The sequence below is a fragment of the Coturnix japonica genome, chromosome 19, assembly GCF_001577835.2.
Source record: "Coturnix japonica isolate 7356 chromosome 19, Coturnix japonica 2.1, whole genome shotgun sequence".
In the NCBI taxonomy this organism is placed as follows: domain Eukaryota; kingdom Metazoa; phylum Chordata; class Aves; order Galliformes; family Phasianidae; genus Coturnix; species Coturnix japonica.
This window is the reverse complement of record NC_029534.1, coordinates 6,807,967-6,829,766: the sequence shown is the minus strand read 5'-3', so window position 1 is coordinate 6,829,766 and position 21,800 is coordinate 6,807,967. Positions and strand designations below refer to the sequence as shown.

Below are 21,800 nucleotides of genomic sequence, written 5' to 3'. Positions count from 1 at the left end.
AAGGACAACATTTTCTGCCTTCCTCATTACAGTTATCAGGCTCCATTATTTACTTGGAAAGTGTAACAAATTTTATAGAGCTCAATGCAAGTACTCAGATACTGGAGCTTCATTATTCAGTCACTGAATACAAACCAGCTGGTGTCATGGATGTATAATCTTGAATTTCCATTTTTAGTAGCATTTCCATATTCGTTCAAAACAAGCATCTTCCCTTAGCCACATGATAGAAGCTGAGGAACAAATGTTCACGATGCTTCTTTCAGGTTAATAATTTTAGTTAAAAAACAAAAAACGCAACAATACTTAAATGAAGCAATTTTTGAGATATTTATGATTTTAGAAGAGCTCTCACAAAACACAAGCTCCTTTGAATTCTAGATACCTGAGGATGCAATTTGTTACAACAGATGATTTACCTTACAGCTACTGTCATTGTAGCAGTACCACTTGTTGTTTGGGTTTTTGGCATAAGTCACATAATGACCCCCTCCCATAATTCCTGAATGGCACTGAGGAAAAAGAAGAAAAAAAATTCAGGCTCAGACATCACAACTGAGAATTCACAGAACAAATTCACCATTTTTTTACTCAGTAACAATGGTTCATGGCAATCCATACCTGCCAAAGATGCTTACATGCTGCATACTCTCTTAAAGTCTCTTTCCCCTGAAGCAGCAGCACACTGCATGAGCCAGACACCTTGTGCATACTGGCCCCAGCAGCTGAACATGCCCCATCCACAGCCCATCTCCCTCTGTCCTCCAATTTCTTTTAGTATCAAATTCTCTTTCATTACTTTTCTTATCTCATCAAGAACATCACAGTGTTCCTGCTAATTCTGTTTAGCTATTACTCTTATTACATGACTGGATCTGACCAAACAGAAAAAGCACTAAGCAGAAAAATAGTTTTCACTCACTTTTAAAGGTGAATTTATTTTGCTGACTACACTTTCTCCTCCTGTTTGATCAACCTTTAATTTTTGTAATGAACACAAACATGTTCAAGTCAATCAATGCCACAAAGACAGTTTACTCGCATAAAAAGCCAACTTACCGAAATTGCATATAGATTGTAAATAGGGTTAATGCAAATTTCTTCTCTTTGGTCATCTGCAGTATCATCCTCGCTGTGGTTATCAATCTGACCGTTGATACTGCCATTACTGTACGCATTCTGTTCACAGATGTATCCGTTGGCTAGAGTTACCTCATTGTCCTGAGCAGTATACAGTTCAGTACACAGTTCACTCTGACTACCACCCAAATTCTGCCCTCTCGTAAGAGTATCGCTTCGATCAGAAGCAATTTTCTGTTCCTGGTCAGTGCAGTTTTCTTTACTTCCATCTAAGTTTTCTTTGCTACTTGACAGTTTGTTCTTCCCCAGCTGCGGTAGCCGCAGACGCCCTTTGCCTCTTCCTAAAGTCCTTGGGCTACTGTTTGGGCTACTGTTCTTACTTGAAGGACAGCTGGTTCCACTTTTCCTTCCCAGGGATGGAGATGCTGGAAAAGAAAACAAGGACTATTAAGAGAAGTAAACACATAGCCCAGATTTTTGCAAATAAACATTAAAAGAACACAGTTCCACTGCAGTTAATGAGTGCTATATAAAAGTAGCAGTAGCTGTGCATGCACACTCCCATCAACTGAGACTTAACTCTCATGTAGGAGCACATTCCTCAGACTCAATTCTGCCCCCTATACACAAGCTGTACCAATATTCAGTAATGTTCTTCACTGAGTTTTCCAAGACACACAACAGAAACGGTGTTGCAGAATAACGCAGTGCTTTAGTAAATATATATATAACAGTATATCATTTTTCCCAGTTATCAGCATTTAGTGGGAGTTCACCTCATCATTACCCACCTTTGATGTTATTCATGACATTAGCAGTGTTAAGGGATGATGGACTTCTGTTCACATCTCCTTCTGCTGAACAAGTGATCTGCAGATCTACTTTCTTAGAGTCGCCTTGAAGAGTCCGTCCTTCGGACATTTCGTCAATTTGAGGAGTTAACTGTTTTCTCTGAAAATGACTGGGATCCCTTTGTACCAAAAAGGCACTTGGGTCAAAATTTTCTCGGGGAAATTTAACAATTTTCTGAGATTTTATCCAGCGGCCATTTACGAACTGAAATCTTTTCAGGTGAATGATCTAAAGAGAGAAATATGTTAAAGACGGTTAAAGGATTATATCATGGTGAGTAATTTCACTGTTAAAAGCATTTTTTCTCCTGAAGCATGTGCATTTTATCATTTATTAATAAAACAGTAACCACGCAGTATGTGACAACTTGGATTGTGGAACTAATACTTTCACGGGGAAATGCTGGAGAGGTTTGTTTCTCTTCGGTGACAAACATAGCGCTGTTTTACATAACCTACCATGTTTGAAAGTAACAAAGGCAGGTGGTTACACAACTAGACAAAAGATGACATTGCCAAAAGGACTGCTTAAGCGTGAACTCTGACAGAACAGATGAAACAGAATGCAAAATGCCACCACTTGCTGTAATGTATCAGCTAAAAAGATTCAAAAGGATATGGGATTTATTTTGAGTTACTTGCCTGCATTACAGAAATGTGTGCTGCAAACTAAGACAGGGCCACCCTGAGACCACAAGCAAAACCCCATCTTAGTAAGAACAAGATGTAATTAGCAATTCAAATCTGTAACCAATGCCCTTTGCTTCTATTGCTGTGGAGGAAAATTAAACAATACCATACCAAAATGGGAGGAAGCCTCCAAAGATCTAGTTTTTTTGTAGCCAAACAATGGGTCTTGCATTTGGAGCAGTAGTACATCTCATCTTCACCCAGTTCTTCTTCACTGGTGAAGGCTCTAAGACAACTATCCAGGTTGATGGGCTCTGCTTGAGCTCGGCGGCTTTGTTCAACACTTTCATGCTCTTCTACAATCTGAAGTGAAAAAGAACTGTATCTGACTTGGAAATATATATCAACTACTCAGAGGAAGCCTCTGTTCACAGTATCACACAAGTAACATCATACACAAATTAAGGGTGGCAACCAGATGCACTAAATTCCAGTGGAAAATATATCTTGATTATGAAGAGGCAAACACACAAATAATGCACTGTTCGTATTCTTGGCTTACAGAACAATCTGTGAAGCACAAAATTCTAAATAGCTGATTGAGTTCAGCTCAGCTACACATCAATCTTTAGATCAGTTTCGCAGACTCAATGAATCAAACAGATTTACTCATGGATAACTGTTTATGACACTAGCATCCTTAGGAAAACCTATTTATTAACTTTATCTTGGTGAAATACTAAGAAATAATGAAGGGTTTGTGTTGCAATTTTACCCGTTCCTGGGATGTCTGGTAGCGCAGATGGAGTGCTGTTGGATCCCAGTCTACAGCAATATAAGCATTCCCAACAGAAGCTCTGTCCTCTGTGCACTCAATTTTACAGCCACGGCAAAATCTAAGACAAAATGTTAGATGTAAGATATACACTGCCCAAAACCTGTCCAATTTTAGATTACTTCACACTTCAATGTAAAATACAGACATTCAATTTTTAGGACAGGTTTAGTACAAAATTTTAACACACATGAGAAACTGAAGCAGTTCAGTAATCCCAGCTATCTACCTGCGTATACTGTTGTACATAACTACCTGCTGCACACATGAATAAAATACAATGCTTTGTTTCCACAGACAAACACACATTTACCTAATTGGAAAGGTCTGGGCCTTTCAGAAGCACGTCTGTTAGGGAAAATTTCAAAGCACATACCCAGGGTGAATATTGAACCGTCCTATTTCTGTTGTTACCCTCCAAACAGTGGAGAAATGAGTAAGGGCAGATGATGTACATACTTTAAAAGTTCGGTTTCATATGAAACTTCCACAGAACATCTGAACAAGTACATGTATGTGCCTGCATATAGGCACAAATGCACACAAGACAGTAAGGAGTTAAAAGGTTTGGGGGTTTTTATGATTTCCTGACTTTCTTCAAATTTAAGGTTTCTGTCAGCAGAACTTTCAGCTCTCCAAGTCATTAAACTTATTCAAGTCTGCCATGTAAGGGTGGTGGTTAAATTAGATTCCTGATTCTTATTGATATTAGCTCTGAAGACTGAAATACATCAAAATCCCATTATCGTAAATTACATTTCCCTTAAGTCTAAAGATTTACCTGTACCACGGACACCAAGCACAAGAATTTCCATCCTTCTGAACCACTCTTAGGGTGAACGGATACTGATATCCCATGCTGTCATCACTGAAACAGAAACATAACATCACAAAACATAAGGTACAAGACTGCTACAAGACCCTGGCATAACAAACTATGGAGTAATTTATTGCTAAGATATATGAAATGCAACACGACAGTTGCGTTATTTTTCCATTTCATTCTCATGAACCAATTAAGCTGTGCCAAGCACACCCTCAAGTGCAACTGGAAGGCAAACTGCATTTAGCTGCACTAAAAGGATTAAAAGGTTTTTGTTTTCTTTTTAAATTATTCTCATTAAACTTCAGGCCTCTAAAGTGAATTCTTATGGAAATAACCCACTGGATGTAATCTGTAGGCAGAAATCACTTGAAGTAGAAGCACACAAAATTATTCCTAGAATTGTTGACGTTAAAAACTTGATTATATATTTAAAAGCATATACTCGTTCAACAGAGCTTTATGAGGAGTTAAAATTCATGAAGATGAAAACCAAGTATTTTTAAACCTTGTAAATAAATCTCAGCTACAGCTCAAGTCAAAGGCTGGCATGCCAAACTCACCAGTCTTGTGCATGATTACTAGCTTCCTGAGGGGGTAGGGGGCTGGCAAGCCTGGAAACCTGAATCCATACTGCATCATACAGATCTTTTTTCCGTGTGTGAACTGTACAAGGAACAATTAGTGGCATTCCAAAGAGACTGGGACGATTCTTCTGAGATGAAAGAAAATACAGTTCTGTCCGCATCTGCATAATTGGAAAAGAAGAATGACTCAGATACATTGCCTTGTATTACCATAATGACTAGGATGCTGACCTTGTTTTATATGTTAGGTTTCAGCAATTAAAACAAACCATTGACTCTATTAGGAGTGCACTATTCCAGCCATTTTTTTCATCTTTTTTTTTTTCCAGTTTCACTGAAACTGCCTGAAAGCCTTTTTGTATTATTTTATGGTATCACAGCAACACTATTAATTATTAATGCTATTTAAGCACTAGACCACATCAACATACATCTGTTTCAACTATGTTTTTCTTTTTGTATATCAAGCAGATGCATATTTCTTACTTTCCTCATCTAATAGCAACACTAACGCAGACAGACACGTAATGATGTTACTCTCTGCCCCCAAATGACCTCTATACTTGGCAAGTTTAGCTTCTGTACAGAAAGAAAACCTTTACATTTACAGAATACACAACTTACTCCATGCAGACAAATTGGCCTTTGTGCTACATCTCTTGTTTGCAACAAAGGCATCACGCTGCCTTAGTGACACTTGGGTACAGTAATCTGCTATGGCCTTGCAAAAATTGTATACAACTGAGCCTTTCCATCAGCTAGGTTTCTGACAATGATGGACAAAGACTGCTGGAATAGGTTCCTCTTTCCTCTTACCAAAAGTTGTACAACTAGCAAGCTATAATGGCTCAAAAGCATTCTACCCAACACTTAAATTCTATCAAACTTGAGAGAACAAAGAAAGAAAAGCCTCATAGAAACACACAGTAAATTAAAATAGCGTCCCAGCCCACATCCACTAAGCTGTAAATGTCAACAGGCCCTGAAGACATGAGACAGAGCACACCAAATTCATGGCTATTTGAGGTGGTCAGCCGTCCAACTTTGACATTTAGAGCTCAACACTACTACAGATGCTTTTTACAAAGAGTAGTTAATGCCAACAGAATGAACTATGAATGTACTATGCATCTTCACTCTGTTTCTGTGTATGAAATAAGGCTGTTCCATATAATGGAGAAGAAACGCATTTCAAGTAGTTCCTCCAAGGAGAATTTTTTCTGCTCAAAGAATCCTAGAACATTTAATGAGGGAAGCAGTGAGCACCCAAGTGTGCATCTCAGCATTAGAGAACTGGGAAGCACGCCAGCACCAAAGGAAGAAAAATACACCAACAGTAGACATTACTATTTAAATCTACAAAGTTGTATGCCCAAATAACTTGGTGCTTACACAGCAGGGAAACATATTCATGATTCCTTATAAGAAATACACATTAGTTTATCATTCAGATGCAACGTACTGACTTCTTTAAGCATTCACATTCACCGACTTTCTTCAAGCATTACATAAATCATTTAAAATGAATGTAAAATCTACTAACCATTTTTCTGTGGACTGCAATTATGTACCCTGTACATGGACTATCAGAAAGCAGGGGCACGTGACCATTGAGAGTCCAGTTGGCAAGGTTACGTTCTGTTCCACATGGCACTACAGTATTTGGCATTCCATTTGGAATCAGGGTTGGTTTGGAAAGGTCCCCATTCATCATTATGTTGAGTGCTCCGTTAGCTGATGATCCAGTGGAGGTATCTGTAGATAGATAATTACATTCTTACTCAGCCTCATCAACCACAATGCATTATTCACCTAATATTTTGCAAAACCCAGAGTATGCAAGAGCAAGGAATAACAGAGGCACCTACAATGCATGAAACCACAAACAACAAAACAGAAAAAAGCAAAAACTGAACAATTGTTTTGTTTTTAATACGTCCTACTTCAGAGTCAACCCACAAACAACAAAATATTTTGCACATTTCTAACTAAAGCATCTATCTAGTGATCTTCAGACTGCTACACTGGGCATAACTATAATAAGGATCATAGACCATCAGCCCACAGAGACACTGCTCACAGCACCTCTGTGCACCAAAACCTGGACTTGTCTCTTTTATTTTAGTGTCACCTTTTACACTACACTAAGCAGTACAGTTGTCCTCCTGAATTCCTGCAGTACCTGAGCATTGATTATGTTACATGAATGGGAAATAATGTTTTCTTTTACCTGACTGCACAGGACTTGATGCTGATGTTGGTGATCCTGGAACCGGTATTTCGAATGCACACAAAAACCCGCTCACTGATAACCGAACTTTCTGGTTGTCCTGAGGAAAATTCTTCATTGAAAAAGGGAAGATCAGTCAGATATGCACTTATTTCTGTGACTCCAAACACATTTCGTTCTTTTGACAACAGTACACCTATCAGATTATCTGCTTTCTTACACCTTTCTGGAAGGAGAGAGCCAACAAGCAGATGATTTTGCATTGATGTAAGCATATCATACACTCTGTACATAACTTCCACTTTAGTCTCCAGTCTCTTGACAGTGTTTAAGCTCATCACAGCACTCTCATGTGAGATTTATTACAGGGTGTTTCTCTATATCTATATCAGGTATCATGTTTCTCTAAAAATTAGTGATGAATTCAATTCAATTTCCACAAGCTTTTAATTTTCATTTTATTTACGAGTTGTTTATCTTTGCTCAGCTTACTCTGATTTTAATTTAAAGCAAGTTGAACTACAGTTTAAGATTGAAATTCATGTAGAGACACAGCCGAGCCAACTTGTTTAATCACACTTTCAGTTAAATTATTTCACATCCCTGGTTTACAAACCTTAATGTCAAAAAGAACGAAGACACAAGACAACACACACAAACAACAGTAAGAAACGTGCAGCAATTCATTTTTTTTCTTTTTACCTTTATATTGGAACTATGCACTTCTGCAAGTAGTATCTGTTCTGGTTTCAGTCCGCAGAGTTCACTTAACTGTTTTTTCAAACCCGTGTATTTTTCATCCATGTTCAACCTCAGGCCGTATCGAACAGGAGTAGTACCATCCAATTTGATTACTTCAGAGGGGAAAAGAAACACCACAGTCAGCAAACCAGGAAAGGATTAATGGAGATAAAATATTACATATTCTACTTATAAGGAAGTAACTTTTTCCATTAAGACCTGGTTTTCATTTTATACTTATTAATTTATTACCAGGCAATAATTAGCTGTTTATCCCCTTCCCTCTTCTTGCTCTATGCAGACTGAGGACGGCCCACACAACACAAGAAGCAAAGTTCTCAAAAACCTCAATTTTTTGTACTAAGTTCTTCCATCAAGATTGAATGCAGACCATCTATGCTCAGTTTTTAAAGGTTTTATATTTGTTTAACCACATTCCAGTGAATATTCCTGTTCTCTATAATATAAAACTGTTTAACTATGTTTTAAGCATAAATGCTGACGCAAACAAATCTTGAATGTTTTAGAGCTGTTCTTTGAAAATCCAGTCTATGTACAGAGCTTCTATTTGAGCACAGGCAATTTTATACGGAGATAAGTAACATGACTCACCTGTAATTTCTAGGTGCATGTAGCTATCCATGGGCAAAGGTAAGGATAAAAAATTGAAAGGGTCAAACCTAACGCTTATGTGTCCACAAGTTTTACATTTAACTTGTGATTTCAGCTGCCCATGAAATAAATCTACGACAATTGATCTGTTTCTTCTCAGATGGTTTTCCCAGGCCTAAAACAAATTGCAGAGAAACAACACAAAGTTACAAGTTGCAGATTATTTGCTTGCACTACAGGAAAAGGCTGGAGGTTGGAAGACCTCTCCAGTTCTCTCAGCCTATGGAATTCAAGTGTACATCCACAGAAATGGTTTACTGATTTAACAAAAATAGCAAGTATTTAGTTTCCATGGGAGTAAAGAGTAGTTCCTTCCCTTAACAAAATAATCAAAGAAAGACATCATTTGAAGTACTTCAGCAAGGATCATTGCCTTGAAAAAAAGTCTTAAAATTTTGAAGTCATTCAAAATCGCCGTGAAATACCATCTCTATGCCTTATTATAATATTTAAATTAAACTCATTTTCAGATCAGATGTGAAGCTGACTCCTTAAATAACAAATCTGACAAGTTTCAGAAGACAGTCCAACCCTAAAAGAATGTTGCCACAGACATCAAAATCAAGTAGTTTCTAACATCTTGCTGTTTTGAAGGAAGAGAAAGATAAAACAAACAAACCCAAACAAACAGATGAAAAAACTTAAACCTCTACCTCAGCTGCTACTTCCCAGTCTGGCCGACCATCACTATCTTTCAGTTCAACATATGGCTTATCATGAACTCTATTCAAATCCTCATGCAAGCCATCTAGAAGAAAAGCCAAGAGCTCCTGGGAGTCTTGCTGTTGAAAGCCATTAAACCTTGGAGCGTATTTTGCTATTGTCCACTATAAAAAAAAAATCCAGAAAGTTACCGCACATTATATGACAAAATTTGTAACAGCAAATCAAAATATCATAACGTATGCTGTCAACAAACACAAATGCAAATGTGAGGAGCTAAAGACAGCTCCGTATGTTTTCAGAATAAGAGACTGCTGACAGGTAATGCATAATGTTCTGTTCCTAAAACAAGGGGTACCGAAATCCACATCTTACAACCTCCGATTTGCATCAGGTAAATCCTTTGATCTCACGACCACTGAATTATATTCTGAAAGCTGCTCTAGTTCTAACCCCCAGGATGGATGCACTGTGGCCACTTCCAGATGTGTGTCTTGGCTGAATACAGGCCTTTCCCAAAGGAGCAAGTACTGTGACCACTCTGGAGTAAAAAGAGATGATCCCAGATATTCTTGTTGGCTTTATAGCCAACCACTATCATACACTTTCCTTTCTCTAGGGAGATACTGATTTGAGTCCCAGAACCAATACAGTTAACACTGAGAAAAAGTGCATTACATTTTCTGCTATTTTAAGAAATTCTTCCTTTCTGCTTTTAAATAGCACACACATCACAGACTTACTCGTAGCTTCAGTGGTGCTATATTCTTCTGAGTCCCACTCCACAACTCTTGAACTAAATCCCCGTAGCACTTGGCCATGTGTCCTTTCATTCCTATTGGATTTGTCCTAGAAATGACAAAGAAATTAATACCAAAGTGAAGTTGAACAAAATTCGAGCATGAATATAAATGAAGAAGAACAAAAGCTTCTTGAACTGTTTTAACTCACCCCAAAACAAAAAAAATGTTACAGCTCTATACATCTAAACTACTACCTGTTACGTAGCTGATGTTTTATAACAGAGTGGAAGGACTTGCTCATAATGCTTCTGAAAGTCGAAACTCATTTCAAGAAATGCTATGACATTTAAGTGTCGACGGTCTCAAAAAGTACCTGTTAAGTTCATAAAGATGTCTTCCTGTGATGAAATACCGTGTCAGAGGTTGCGTATTACTGACACACTGGATACTTGAGTTCATGAAACATGTGTTACCCAGATTGCTTAATCCAGTAGCACCCTTCTCGGTAGGAACTGAGAAAAAGAAAACATAGTTATGTCAGTTCAGCAGATGTGAATGATTAGTCACGAATGGTATATCATGAAGTTCCGAATATAACCTTTTCACTATAACCATTACAACTGAAATTGCTCCCACTTAAGAGACTCCAGCTAGCACAGATCCTACAGAGGGCCAGCCTGCTCAAAGGATCCACTCTCCCAGCTCTACTTACGTCAACATAAATTGAAGTCAGTATTTTGTTGCATTAGATCTACTATCAAAAAAAAAGTTTTAACCCACAAAACCCAGAATTTGCTACTGCTACATCTCAGCATCTGAAAATACATTATCAATAGGTCCAACTATCACACTTTACTAGCATCTAAGTTAACAAAACAGAAAGAACAAGCCAAGCCCCGTGGGTATAGAAAACCTCTTCCAATGTGAAGAACATTTAAATTAAAATGAGCTGTTCCAGTACAATATAACAGCTTGGATTTTTCTCCTCACCATGGCTCAAGACTTACCTTTATGTCTGTCTATTTTACTGCTGTTCGCTATAAAAGACATCTCTTCAGGCCAGCTCATGTCTTTGTTTCGAACTAGAAAGAGATACAGGACAAGATTTTGTTTGCTGCTACATATTCCAGACAGCATATACAGCTAAAGGCGTTTAATTAAAATTTGCAAGTTTTAATTGAGATCATACATTTGTTTATTTCGTTATATGATTATTTCAATAGTTATATTTCATTTCAGTATATTTCATTTCAATTGTTTCCCATCATCACTGTAAATCATTCTAATGCTGGCATCACTTCAACTATGTCAAGAATATCCTTAGGGAGCAGCCTTGAGATTTCTTTCAGTACCCGTTTCAGTATTTAAGAAGACATCCCTCAGGCTCGTATCGATTGTTCATTTCTGGAACGATTGCTGGTATTTTTTGTTTCTGTGTACTAACAATAGATTCACGTGTACTTCAAAATGGTGACAAATCACACACGTTTCATTCTGGGATCCTGGGCTCCATCAGGAGAGGGGTGGTCAGCAGGGATAGGGAGGTGATCGTCCCTCTCTACTCTGCTCTTGTGAGGCCCCATCTGGAGTACTGTGTCCAGGTGTGGAGCCCTCAGTACAAAAAAGATATGGAGATTTTGGAAAGGGTCCAGAGGAGGGCCACAAAGATGATCAGGGGGCTGGAGCACCTCCCCTATGAGGACAGGCTGAGGGAGTTGGGTTTGTTCAGCCTGGAGAAGAGAAGGTTGCGGGGTGACCTCATTGCAGCCTTTCAGTACCTGAAGGGAACTTACTCCCAGGAGGGGAGTAAACTCTTCGAAAGGGCTGATAATAGCAGGACTAGGGGAAATGGTTTTAAGTTGAAGGAGGGAAGATTTAGGTTGGATGTTAGGGGAAAGTTCTTTACTAGAAGGGTGGTTAGGTCCTGGAACAGGCTGCCCAATGAGGTTGTGGATGCCCCGTCCTTGGAGGTGTTCAAGACCAGGTTGGACAGGGCCCTGGGCAACCTGATCTAGTAAATGTGTATGTTTGGTGGCCCTGCTAGGCAGGGGGGTTGGAACTACATGATCCTTGAGGTCCCTTCCAACCCGGGTAATTCTGTGATTCTGTGATTGATTCCTAAGCTAACTCATCCACCACCTTCCTGTGAATCCCTTCCCTCTGTAAGCCTCTGTCTTGCATTGACACTGTTTGCTTGGCCACATCAGCAAACTGGCTTAAGGAACTAAACTGCTAAAATTTAAAAAAAAAATTAAAAAAAATTAAAAGAGTTATTTTTTTTTTACTATATTACTTCTCACATCAGGTAGGTGACAAATAGTTGGCCACATGTGACCCAATAAACAGCAGGGGCAGACGGCTTCTTTAAGAGGCAGTGTTGATTTTGTTCATTCAGCTTCAGCCTCAGGATCGTTTCAGCTGATTCCTGCAGACCCTCTCTCCCCTCCCTACACATAAATACTCCTTTCTTCCCACGTGTCTGATTAACGCAGATAACACAGTTAATCGGATGAGCCGCTGTGCCAATTTTAAATTGATTATACATGAACTGAGCCAAGTGGCAAAAGGACAACTCCATCTGGCACAGCAGCCTGAAGCGTAATACAAAACTACGCTAAATGAAAGTTCCACAGAAACATCACAAGAACCAAATTTGTAACCCATGTAACCTTATGGACAACAGAAGGGTGGATTAAGAGATCAGACAAGAAGTCAGGTCAAACTAATTTAAGAAGTCAGCTAATCCATGTGCTCTGATATCTCTGGCAAAGGTCTAATTTATTAGTAACTGACAGCACTCTGCCAGGCACAGCACTGAATGGCAGAAGGATAAGACTCAATCGACAAACTGAAACAAGAAAGGCTTCGCTTGTTTACAGAGCTTTTTAACCATGAGGACACAGTCAGCCAAGCAGAAACGTATCAGGTTCTTTGCAGACTGGGAAAGAAAAGCAGCTTGCCATGAAATTCTTAGAAATGAACCTAACGTAGACTGAAACACGCAGCTGTCCTGACCTTTAGCTTCATAAGAACGTGTTCACTACAAGTATCATAACATGAATTCTTGTAAAATCAGTATGAAAAAAACCAAACTGAATAATGCAAAAAGCCTCAGATGCACCACACAGATTTCATTTTATGTTCCAGTTCCTGCTTTCTATACCTTCTATGACTAGATGCTGTTCATCTTGGATTTTAAGATATTCCAGTCTGTGGTCTTCATCATCCAGCAAAGTAAGGTAGTTCTGCAGGAGAAAGAGACTTCATAGAGTTATTATTGCTAGTCCTAAAATTCTCTGAGGATGCTTTAATCTCAAAGCAAGCAAACTAAAATAGCAGTAATTTCCTTTTCACAAAAGAGTACCAGTTTCCTAATTAATTAAAAGGAATTAATTAAATATAGCAGTTCACTGCTCAGCACAAGCATCCATTTCAGCGCTCCAGTTTTAGGTGGTACTTCTCACCAGAGAATTACATGTACTCAGTGGTTTGGAGGAATATGTTCTGCTTGCTCATTTCTTCACATACACATTTGTAAGATATCCCGTATGGCTACTGGCTTACATCAACAGAGGCCTATGGTATGGTGTATGTCCATGAAAGCACATATTTTTAATTCCATTTAGAACAGTTTCTATGAAAATTTATACCGTGAGCATTAATCTGTCAGCCAACTGCCAATTTTTAAACATACTACAGGAAGAATTGATTTTTATCAAGCTAATAACACCAGAATATGAATTTCACTGCTTGGAGTGCAATAAATTCTCTTTTAAAAAAAAAGTGGAGTTAGTGAAATGTTTATTTACACATTTTGGTCCAAGTTCTCTTATGTGAATGGCTATAAGTGGCAAAGGAAACTTAAGGCCTTTATTTCGCTTATGCATGTATGAAAACAATATGATATACGTTATTCATACACTGTTAAAGAAAAAAGCAGCCCAACATTACCTCACTGTTGTACAACCAGAGGCGCATATCTTCCTCCTTTATACGCAACCTCTGAGAGAGATATTCATGTATCTCTTTAATTGTCTGCATCCGACTGAAGCAGCCAGTGTAAGCCAGCACTCTTTTTAAGGGAGCATTCGGTGAAGGTACGTTCCCTGGGTTCAGAACAAAGGAAGGCAAAAGAACGTATATATCCATATGCAAACTGAAACCCAAATCAGATATCTAACAGCTTACTATGCATACTCTACATATTTCTTGTGCATGAAAAAGTAGTTGTTCTTCAGTTTCAGAATAAGAACAGTGTGTTTCATTGAATGGTAGATATTAGCAACCCCTGGGAACGTCTCACATCTACACAAAGCAATAGTTATGTGATCATAAAGATAAATACATCTCCCTCATTACCAAAACCTATTAGAATAATGCTCTGTTATGGTTCTCAAAGGAAACAACATAAAAGAAATTTCAAGATGACAAGACAATGGTAGTTTTCAAAATAAAAAGCTTCAAAATACCACCATCATTTCCTTTTGAAAGCACACTGCAGGCCAAAAATGAGGCAAAAAGAAAATCAGTCTGACTGCTCTGGGAAGCAGCACAACTTTCTCCACCTCCTGACGGGTGGAACACCGACCTGAGAAGGCAAAAGCATCCCAGCTGTTTCACAACAGAAGTGCTCCTTGTAACCAACATCCTCACAGCCACCAATCCCTCTCATCTTCATCAGAATTTCCAAACCTTTCTATGTTGGCAAAAAAATACAACCCAATTCATCAGTCAAGACTTGTTGTTTTCTATAACCTGAAAACACCTTCAAACATTTGCCAAAGTTCAGTTTGAAACAGATGACACCAACATTCTATGCCTTACTTTTTGAGCTTCTTTAGTTTAAAAACTTCTGAAGTTCCCCATTCCTATACAGTCTGGAGCACATTAATAGAAAGCTTTTGTTCCACAGCCTGACAGGGCAACTGCATTAAGTAACCACAAAAATGACTGTTCTACTTTCACCAAGCAATTAAAATACATTAAGTAATACCATATGAAAAGATGCGGTATTAACATGCAATACACACAACAGGGTAAGACTGTACTGTGATCACCTTAAAAGTCAGCAGAGCATCAATTTCCAAGTACAGCCAGCAAAGTACCGATTTATTTATTCATTTATTTAAGAATACAAAAAGCATTTTCTGAGATTAAGGATCAGAGGATTAGTTGTAAGATTACAGCAAGAAAGCACATTTGAAAACTCAAAAAGATTAATAATTGATTGGGCAAATAAATTAGTGCAGAGCAAAACAGTTTTAAATCAAGATCAAATTTGTCATGTCAGAAAATTCCCTCTATTTGGCTTTGGGTATTTTAGGACATCCAAGGGAAAACGAATTTGGGTAGCAGGCAGTTTCTGCAGCAGAATTTGATCAAGCAGGCAGCCACCACTTACACGTTCAGTTTGTGATTCTACCAAAGCAGTGAAAAATGGAGCATCTGCATGAGATTTTTTAAACATATGCTAAGAGCAAAAAGGCTAAAAGATTTATCTTTTCAGTAGTCAGATGAGCCCAATTTGAGACATATGTTACTGTGGATACTCAATCTGTGGGTATCCAAATGCACATACATGTGAAAATCGAATATTTCTTCAGACTTACTGTACCAGTTGAGTATGCAACTACACTCACAAATGGACAACGGAAACCAAAACCCTGTAAAATTTTTAAGATAAAACATGAAAAGCTGCAAGATCCTTTTTCAGCCAATGACTTGTACCATTTTTTTTGGTGAGCATTAATCCCACAATTAGAGCATGTGTGTTTTAATCAGAAGTTTAAATCTACCCAATTGTCTTTCCAAGCTGCATTGAGTAATAGGCTTCATATTCCATTAATTCAGCCCCTTTCTATAGGATTTTAAACTGCCTTTGGGCATTGAAGTCTAGCTGCTCAAGTAACTCAGAACCAGATGACTTTATACACCACGGTACTGCCAGATATGCACCCTGCATGTATTCTAGGGCTGTGTAATTAGCTACCAGTGGATCTGTCCTTCTTAGCTCTTTACCTTATGCAGTGCTCATTTCTCACTTTGAATTCATCCATCTATTTGCACTAACAACACGGAGTAACTGATTTCACTAAGAACCCTCCCTCATGCTTCTTCCTTTTAAAAGAAGAGGGAAGGAAAGCCTTTTAATTTTACCAAAAGCTGATTTGTGCTTCACAGTTCATTAGCTGGTGTGCAAGCACAGTGGCAGCAAGCTTGCTTCTATGGCTCTGGGTCTCAATTTCTGAGAAACTGCGCACTCGTATTCTTGCTGCATTCTTAAGTTACCTCTAGGTAAATGCTGAGGAAACATTCTCAGGCTCATCATACCCATATTCACCCAGATGTTTGACTGCTGCGTTCGTGTGGCAGGCTGCTGTCTCAGAAAGAGCAGATAGCGAGGAAATAACTCCAGTTCAGGCACATTGGTCTTGCTGTTTTTGATCACCTAGTGAAGACAATTAAAACATATTTCAGAGACACTTGTTCCAGAAGTGTAGGGAATCCTATTAGGAGCACGAAACAACAATTAAAGCACTGGGACAGATAAAAATTAATGTTTTACAAAGGGGCAAGAAGTCTTTTGAATTTCTTCATGAAGTCTTATACAAATACATACCACAATAAGAATTTACTCATTTCTGTGCACTTTCTGAAGCTTCTTAGTTTCAGACTATCAAAAGCAAACATTTAATGGAAGCAAAGCCTCCCGTACAACACTTTGAAAAGAACATTCCTGTAATTCCTGAAGTACATTACAATGTACAGTGAATCTCGCTAATTACGCTCAGTCTATGCTTCAATGTAAAAGGTTCACAACTATTAAAAAAAAATAAACCATATCCACACATTTCTTCTGTTTTCAAATATAGCATCAAGTTCAAGTCTTCATATTGTAAGGGTACACCAAAATTAACTTGCATTTCAATACGCTGACAGAATAAGCTGCAATTTCCCTGGAATACGACTTGCAGCTTTTCAGCCAACATTCCTACAAAGAACTTGCTATTTAGACCTGCCCAAGTGTACATGTACATAAGCAGCAGGACTTTTGTGAACAGAAGAATCAGAAGAAAACACTCAGCTTAAGTCATGAGAAGCAATACAATGCACTTAACTGCCACATATTAAACTTCAGTTACAACAAAAAATAGGATGCTGACACTTTCTCCGACAGAGCAGCACCAATGTGGGGTGGGAGACTGACCGAGCAACCCCTGTACACATGTAACCAAAGGGTCCTCATCACCTCAAGTGCTCAGGTAAATAATACTTTTACAGTTAGCTAATTATGGTCTGCAAATCTGAGGCTTACACATACACTTAAATTCTTTCATTTGGAACCGAAGCCTCTTTTCTATTGGCATAATCACAAAAATCTCAAGCATATTAGTCTGCGGTGTGATAAAGCGATATGGCCTTTCCTGCATTATGAAGGGTGTTTGTTTCTATGGAGAATGTGTGGGAGCAGGCTAACAGAAGCCAGGGATTTTTCACTGTAAAAATCACTGTCAATACAGTGGCTAACAGACCAAATCCTCAAAAAATCATACAGCAAATTCTCCCCCATTTCCAACACCAAATATAAAGCTAATTTTAAAAAAAGGGCAGCTTCAAATCTGCTGGAAATCAAAACATTAAAAAACAAAAAAAAGCCTGCCTTATTTCAACATATTTGTCTAGCACAATACAAAATGTCTCACAGCTTACTTAAATTTATATACAGGAAGACCATCAGTTCTGAAGTTTCTGCTTATATTGAAGAATGCTAAAGGATGAGAAGGATCTGGTGGTCACACATGAACTCTGTGCAGCTATGACCAGAGAACTCAAGTAGTACTGAAAAACTGTCTGGGCTACCCAACTGGATGTAAGAGCCTCGAGATATGTCTGCTGGGAGTAAGGGAAGTATCTTGAGTAACTGCTGAGCTTGAATCGCCGGGCTAAGTCCTGGACAGATGCACCAAATATCAAAACAGAAATTGTAGATCTCTCTAAGCTGTTCAAGAGAAGCTGTTTTCTGCCTGAGTACTGCAAAACTATTCTCAAAACACAAATTCCTTGTATCTTTATAACCATTGCATTTCAGTCTCGGGACTTCTATGTTGCATCTGCTTCAGAGGTGCAGGCTGGTTGTGCTTTTGGAAGATGAGAGCAACGACCCATAAAACGTTGCTGGCTGAAAGCTCTTTCAGCTTCCTTCAGGAGTATCACAGAATATACAGAGATATTCGCTGGAAGAAGAGAGATTATCCAAGTAATGATCTTATGGGAAGAAATGGGGGCAGGCATGAGAAAGGAGGAAAAAGAAAATACTTTAGAGACAGACCCTAGAAAGAGAAGCTGGTCAGAGCTCAGGTGACAACAAAAGGGATCTACCAACATTTCCTCTTGTAAGATGATTCATCTTTAACTAAAGATATTACATCTTTAACACACAAAATCTCACAATTAGTTAGAAGAAGCTGATTTCAGTTGTTCAAGTTTTGTTGGCTTTCCTTTTTTCCTCTTTTCAAGAAACCTTTGTCTATTTTAGCTAACATGATCAGCTGACTTGTGCACTGTTGCATTATATTTTCTGGGGTATGTCCTACAAATCTCCTGGTTCTCTGTCCACATTTGTATTTGAGACTGTTTATTTCACTTCAAGTCAGTCTACAGATTTTCAGATGAAGTAGAAATTGTTCATAATAGATTACTTGGTGGAAATGGCAAAGCTCAGACACAGTAGGTTGCATGCTTTATTTAAGGGGTTACGGCAAGTTAAGCATTCATAATCACAACTTACCGGCCTGGGCAAGGACAGGTTTGCTCCATACCAATGGTAAAGTGCTCTCCAAACTGGTTCTGGGACCATTACATAGTCCCTTCCTTCGACCAGCTGCGGCGATCGCTTTAATCTTCCACCCTCCATTGTTAATGATGCAGCCTTTTGAACAAAGGGGGATTTTATCAAATCTCAAATGCAAAAGTCAGAAACAAAGACTACAACAATTTTAGCTCGTGGACATAGAACACTGCAATTATTAAAATAATATTAAGCTGCAATTAGCATCTGTTTTTCCATAGTATGATAGCATGTAAATATAACAACACTCAAGGTTCACTGTTCACTACTTCACTGAAAACTGTCCATTATAAAAGCCATCTTTTGTATCACCTACTCTGACAGCTTCAAGTATAGTGAAAATTACTTGTTTTTTGTTTCCATGCAACAGAAGATGTTTTTACCTTCACTGGTTCTTGTGTCACAAGGGGTTGGTTATCAATAGCTCCTGGTTTCTGAGGATTGAGCTGGAGCAAAGTATTCCCATTGGTTCCAAGGAAACACTGGTTATTATTGTCCGAAGTGTTGTGCTGCCTAGCAAAACACACATCCGTCCCTGGTGTGCTGGGGTAAAGAGCATCTGTAGCAGAGCACAAAAACACATTCTCTGTTTTATTTAGTGACTCCTTAAAACAATAATGGATCATTTAAACTGATTTTTATATACTACGTAAATATTTTAAAAGCTAATTGAAGTTCCCTATTCTTCAAACTTCAGTATGCAACTCTTCCAAATTTCATAGTAGTAGCAAACATATTAGCTGTCTCAAAAAAGGCAAACAAGTAACTACATGCAATCTACTCCTGAGATACAGAAACAGCCTAACTAGGTTTGAATGGGCAATCATGCTTTGCATTTGTGCTTATTTTCTGATGTTTGAATATCAAACTTGAAATTCTTATATGCAAAACTGAAAATCTATGCATTAACATTTCTGTTGTTCATTGTTTCTCCTTGATGCTACTGCAACCTATACTTGTATCTTTTTGTCTGGAGGAATCCATGCGGCACCTAGGCTCTCAAAACTTTTTCTACATTAAACCTCCAAGGGAATAAGATGTTATGCTTACTGCTGCTAGTGGTCTCTGAGGCTTCTGATGCAGTAGAAATATTATCTGAAAACTTTTCTTCTGTTGCACTGAAGTAATTAAGACCTCCCATTTTGTCTTCTCCCTGTTCTGAAGTATTGGCTGCAGCAGCTATGAGTGAATTCTTACCTCCACTCAAGACAGATGAAGGCTCTATCACAACAGGGTTAGCATCCTAAAATTGACAGGCAAGTGGAAAAGTTATTTATAAGCCAGTATCAAAGACTTAACAACAGTGAAACCAATTGCCAAAAATTACAGTAATGAAAATACTTTCACATACTGCAGTGAGCTCCAGAGAGAAAGAAACTTACTACAACCACTGATGCAAAAGAGAAAAAAAATGACAGAATAGTTAAATCAATGGAAGATTCTTCTACACAACACAATCACTGTGAAATAGGAGAATTGTTTTCTCTAACCAGATGTATAATGACAACCATTTTAGACAGCTGTAATTACAGACTCTAAGTATTTGAAGATTTGTCCCCAGTGAATTTCACATGGTGAAACAAGGACAGCACGTCCAAGAACAAAACAAAACACACTCTTTCTTCAAACCTGCAAACAAGCCTTCCCTAACTTCCTGTTTTCATCAGCCAAACACCCGAACTCTGTAGTAAAACTGCATGTATAAAAATAAGACCGAAATGTGCATTGGAATGACAGTATCAATTTACAGAGTTCCACAGAACCTGAGTGTTTTATTTGCTCGAGAAGTAAAGACACAGTGACTAATGGCACTCTGCTGTTATTACTATTAGCTGTGATGTTACACGTCCATCTGAGTACTTCTACTATGATAAGGATCAAATTACCCAGTATTTCCAGAATTTAAGCCATCATTTGTCCAACTCATTGTGCACAATGAATAACTGCAATTACATCATTAGTTAATGCAGGCGCTGCAATTTTCAGAGCCTTTTTTGTTATCTGAATTTATGAAAATTCAAATACTTAAGTTATAACTATATAAAATTCTTCTGCTAAATTGTTTATTTCCTTTATTCTGCATTCTTAGTCGTCACCTTTAGAGAATTATCATCTCCATCTTAATTAAATTTTATTGAGGATGATTTCTTCAGCATGCAGATCAAATTTACATACGTGCTTTATCTCAAATATTTTAGTTGAAGAACTTTAAGGTGCACCACATAACACAAGGCTTTAGCAGGACTCCTTTGATCAGCATCAGGTGTTGAACTACTTTTCATGATTGTCTTTAAGGCAAAAGAAATCAGTTCCCTCCCTTATCTGCCCAGAATACACACAGCATGAATTTGTGGCTTACGAGCCACATCATGGTCCTAAAGCGTGAAGTCAAAACCAAACTTTTATTTTTGAGTGGTTCTCACAGTAGTATTTCCCTGAAGTCTCTTGAGTGTGTTATTTCAAGGAGTATTTTGATGATCAGGAATGAGAAAATCAAACTGAAAGAGGTGACAGCTGAATGAAAAGCTCGCTGTGTAATGATGATTCAGTTAAACAATATTTTCCACCATGAGACAGGAGATGTTTAATTTCAAGCATTGGTGGTTGAGCAGTCACTCACTCCCTGTTCTTTATCATTAACATATTCAAATATACAAAGAAATCACTTATTTGTTTTACATTACTCTTCTACTTACATATTTGACATATTCTTTCCACTGGTGCCACCATGGCATTGCAATAAGAAACCAGTTATGCCCTGGCTGAAGGCCATATCTGCTTTCCCTTTCTAGCCAGCCTCTGCAAACAAACAGCATGAAGTATTAACTGAAAGGGGAAGTTGTAATCCTTCTTTTGATGGTTTTAAAAGGTAACTTTGAAATATATTTAGAACTGAGAGCAAACCACACACCTAATAATCTGTCCTTCCTCTTCTGGAGTTGCAGGTCGCAGCCCCAAAACTATATGACACACCTGGAAAAAGAAAGGTAATTTTTAAGAATTGCATCAATATGAAACAAACACGAGGTGAGTGAAAGGAAAGAATAACTTAAAAATTTTTTTTAAAGTCTCACTAATCTACGTAGCAACATTACCT

At 38.1% G+C, this 21,800-nt stretch overlaps 1 protein-coding gene across 2 annotated transcripts in view; it reads right to left on the bottom strand.

The window, feature by feature from the left end:
* The window catches only part of USP32 (ubiquitin specific peptidase 32), a 59,383-nt gene that overhangs the window by 2,463 nt on the left and 35,120 nt on the right, over positions 1 to 21,800 (bottom strand). The window contains exons 11-33 of one of the 2 annotated variants that reach the window (XM_015880897.2): positions 21,615 to 21,676; positions 21,400 to 21,502; positions 19,754 to 19,946; positions 19,087 to 19,262; positions 18,644 to 18,784; positions 16,186 to 16,303; positions 13,807 to 13,961; positions 13,019 to 13,100; positions 10,863 to 10,937; positions 10,229 to 10,367; positions 9,856 to 9,961; positions 9,103 to 9,276; positions 8,390 to 8,564; positions 7,739 to 7,890; positions 7,037 to 7,148; positions 6,350 to 6,561; positions 4,783 to 4,967; positions 4,178 to 4,264; positions 3,337 to 3,457; positions 2,733 to 2,924; positions 1,872 to 2,160; positions 1,060 to 1,505; positions 420 to 512 (exon numbers count right to left, since the gene is read on the bottom strand). In XM_015880897.2, the coding sequence (XP_015736383.1) occupies positions 420 to 512; positions 1,060 to 1,505; positions 1,872 to 2,160; positions 2,733 to 2,924; positions 3,337 to 3,457; positions 4,178 to 4,264; positions 4,783 to 4,967; positions 6,350 to 6,561; positions 7,037 to 7,148; positions 7,739 to 7,890; positions 8,390 to 8,564; positions 9,103 to 9,276; positions 9,856 to 9,961; positions 10,229 to 10,367; positions 10,863 to 10,937; positions 13,019 to 13,100; positions 13,807 to 13,961; positions 16,186 to 16,303; positions 18,644 to 18,784; positions 19,087 to 19,262; positions 19,754 to 19,946; positions 21,400 to 21,502; positions 21,615 to 21,676 (3,588 nt within the window). Of the gene's footprint in view, positions 1 to 419; positions 513 to 1,059; positions 1,506 to 1,871; positions 2,161 to 2,732; positions 2,925 to 3,336; positions 3,458 to 4,177; positions 4,265 to 4,782; positions 4,968 to 6,349; positions 6,562 to 7,036; positions 7,149 to 7,738; positions 7,891 to 8,389; positions 8,565 to 9,102; positions 9,277 to 9,855; positions 9,962 to 10,228; positions 10,368 to 10,862; positions 10,938 to 13,018; positions 13,101 to 13,806; positions 13,962 to 16,143; positions 16,304 to 18,643; positions 18,785 to 19,086; positions 19,263 to 19,753; positions 19,947 to 21,399; positions 21,503 to 21,614; positions 21,677 to 21,800 lie in introns of both variants that reach the window. The other variant, XM_015880898.2, reaches the window with a different exon arrangement.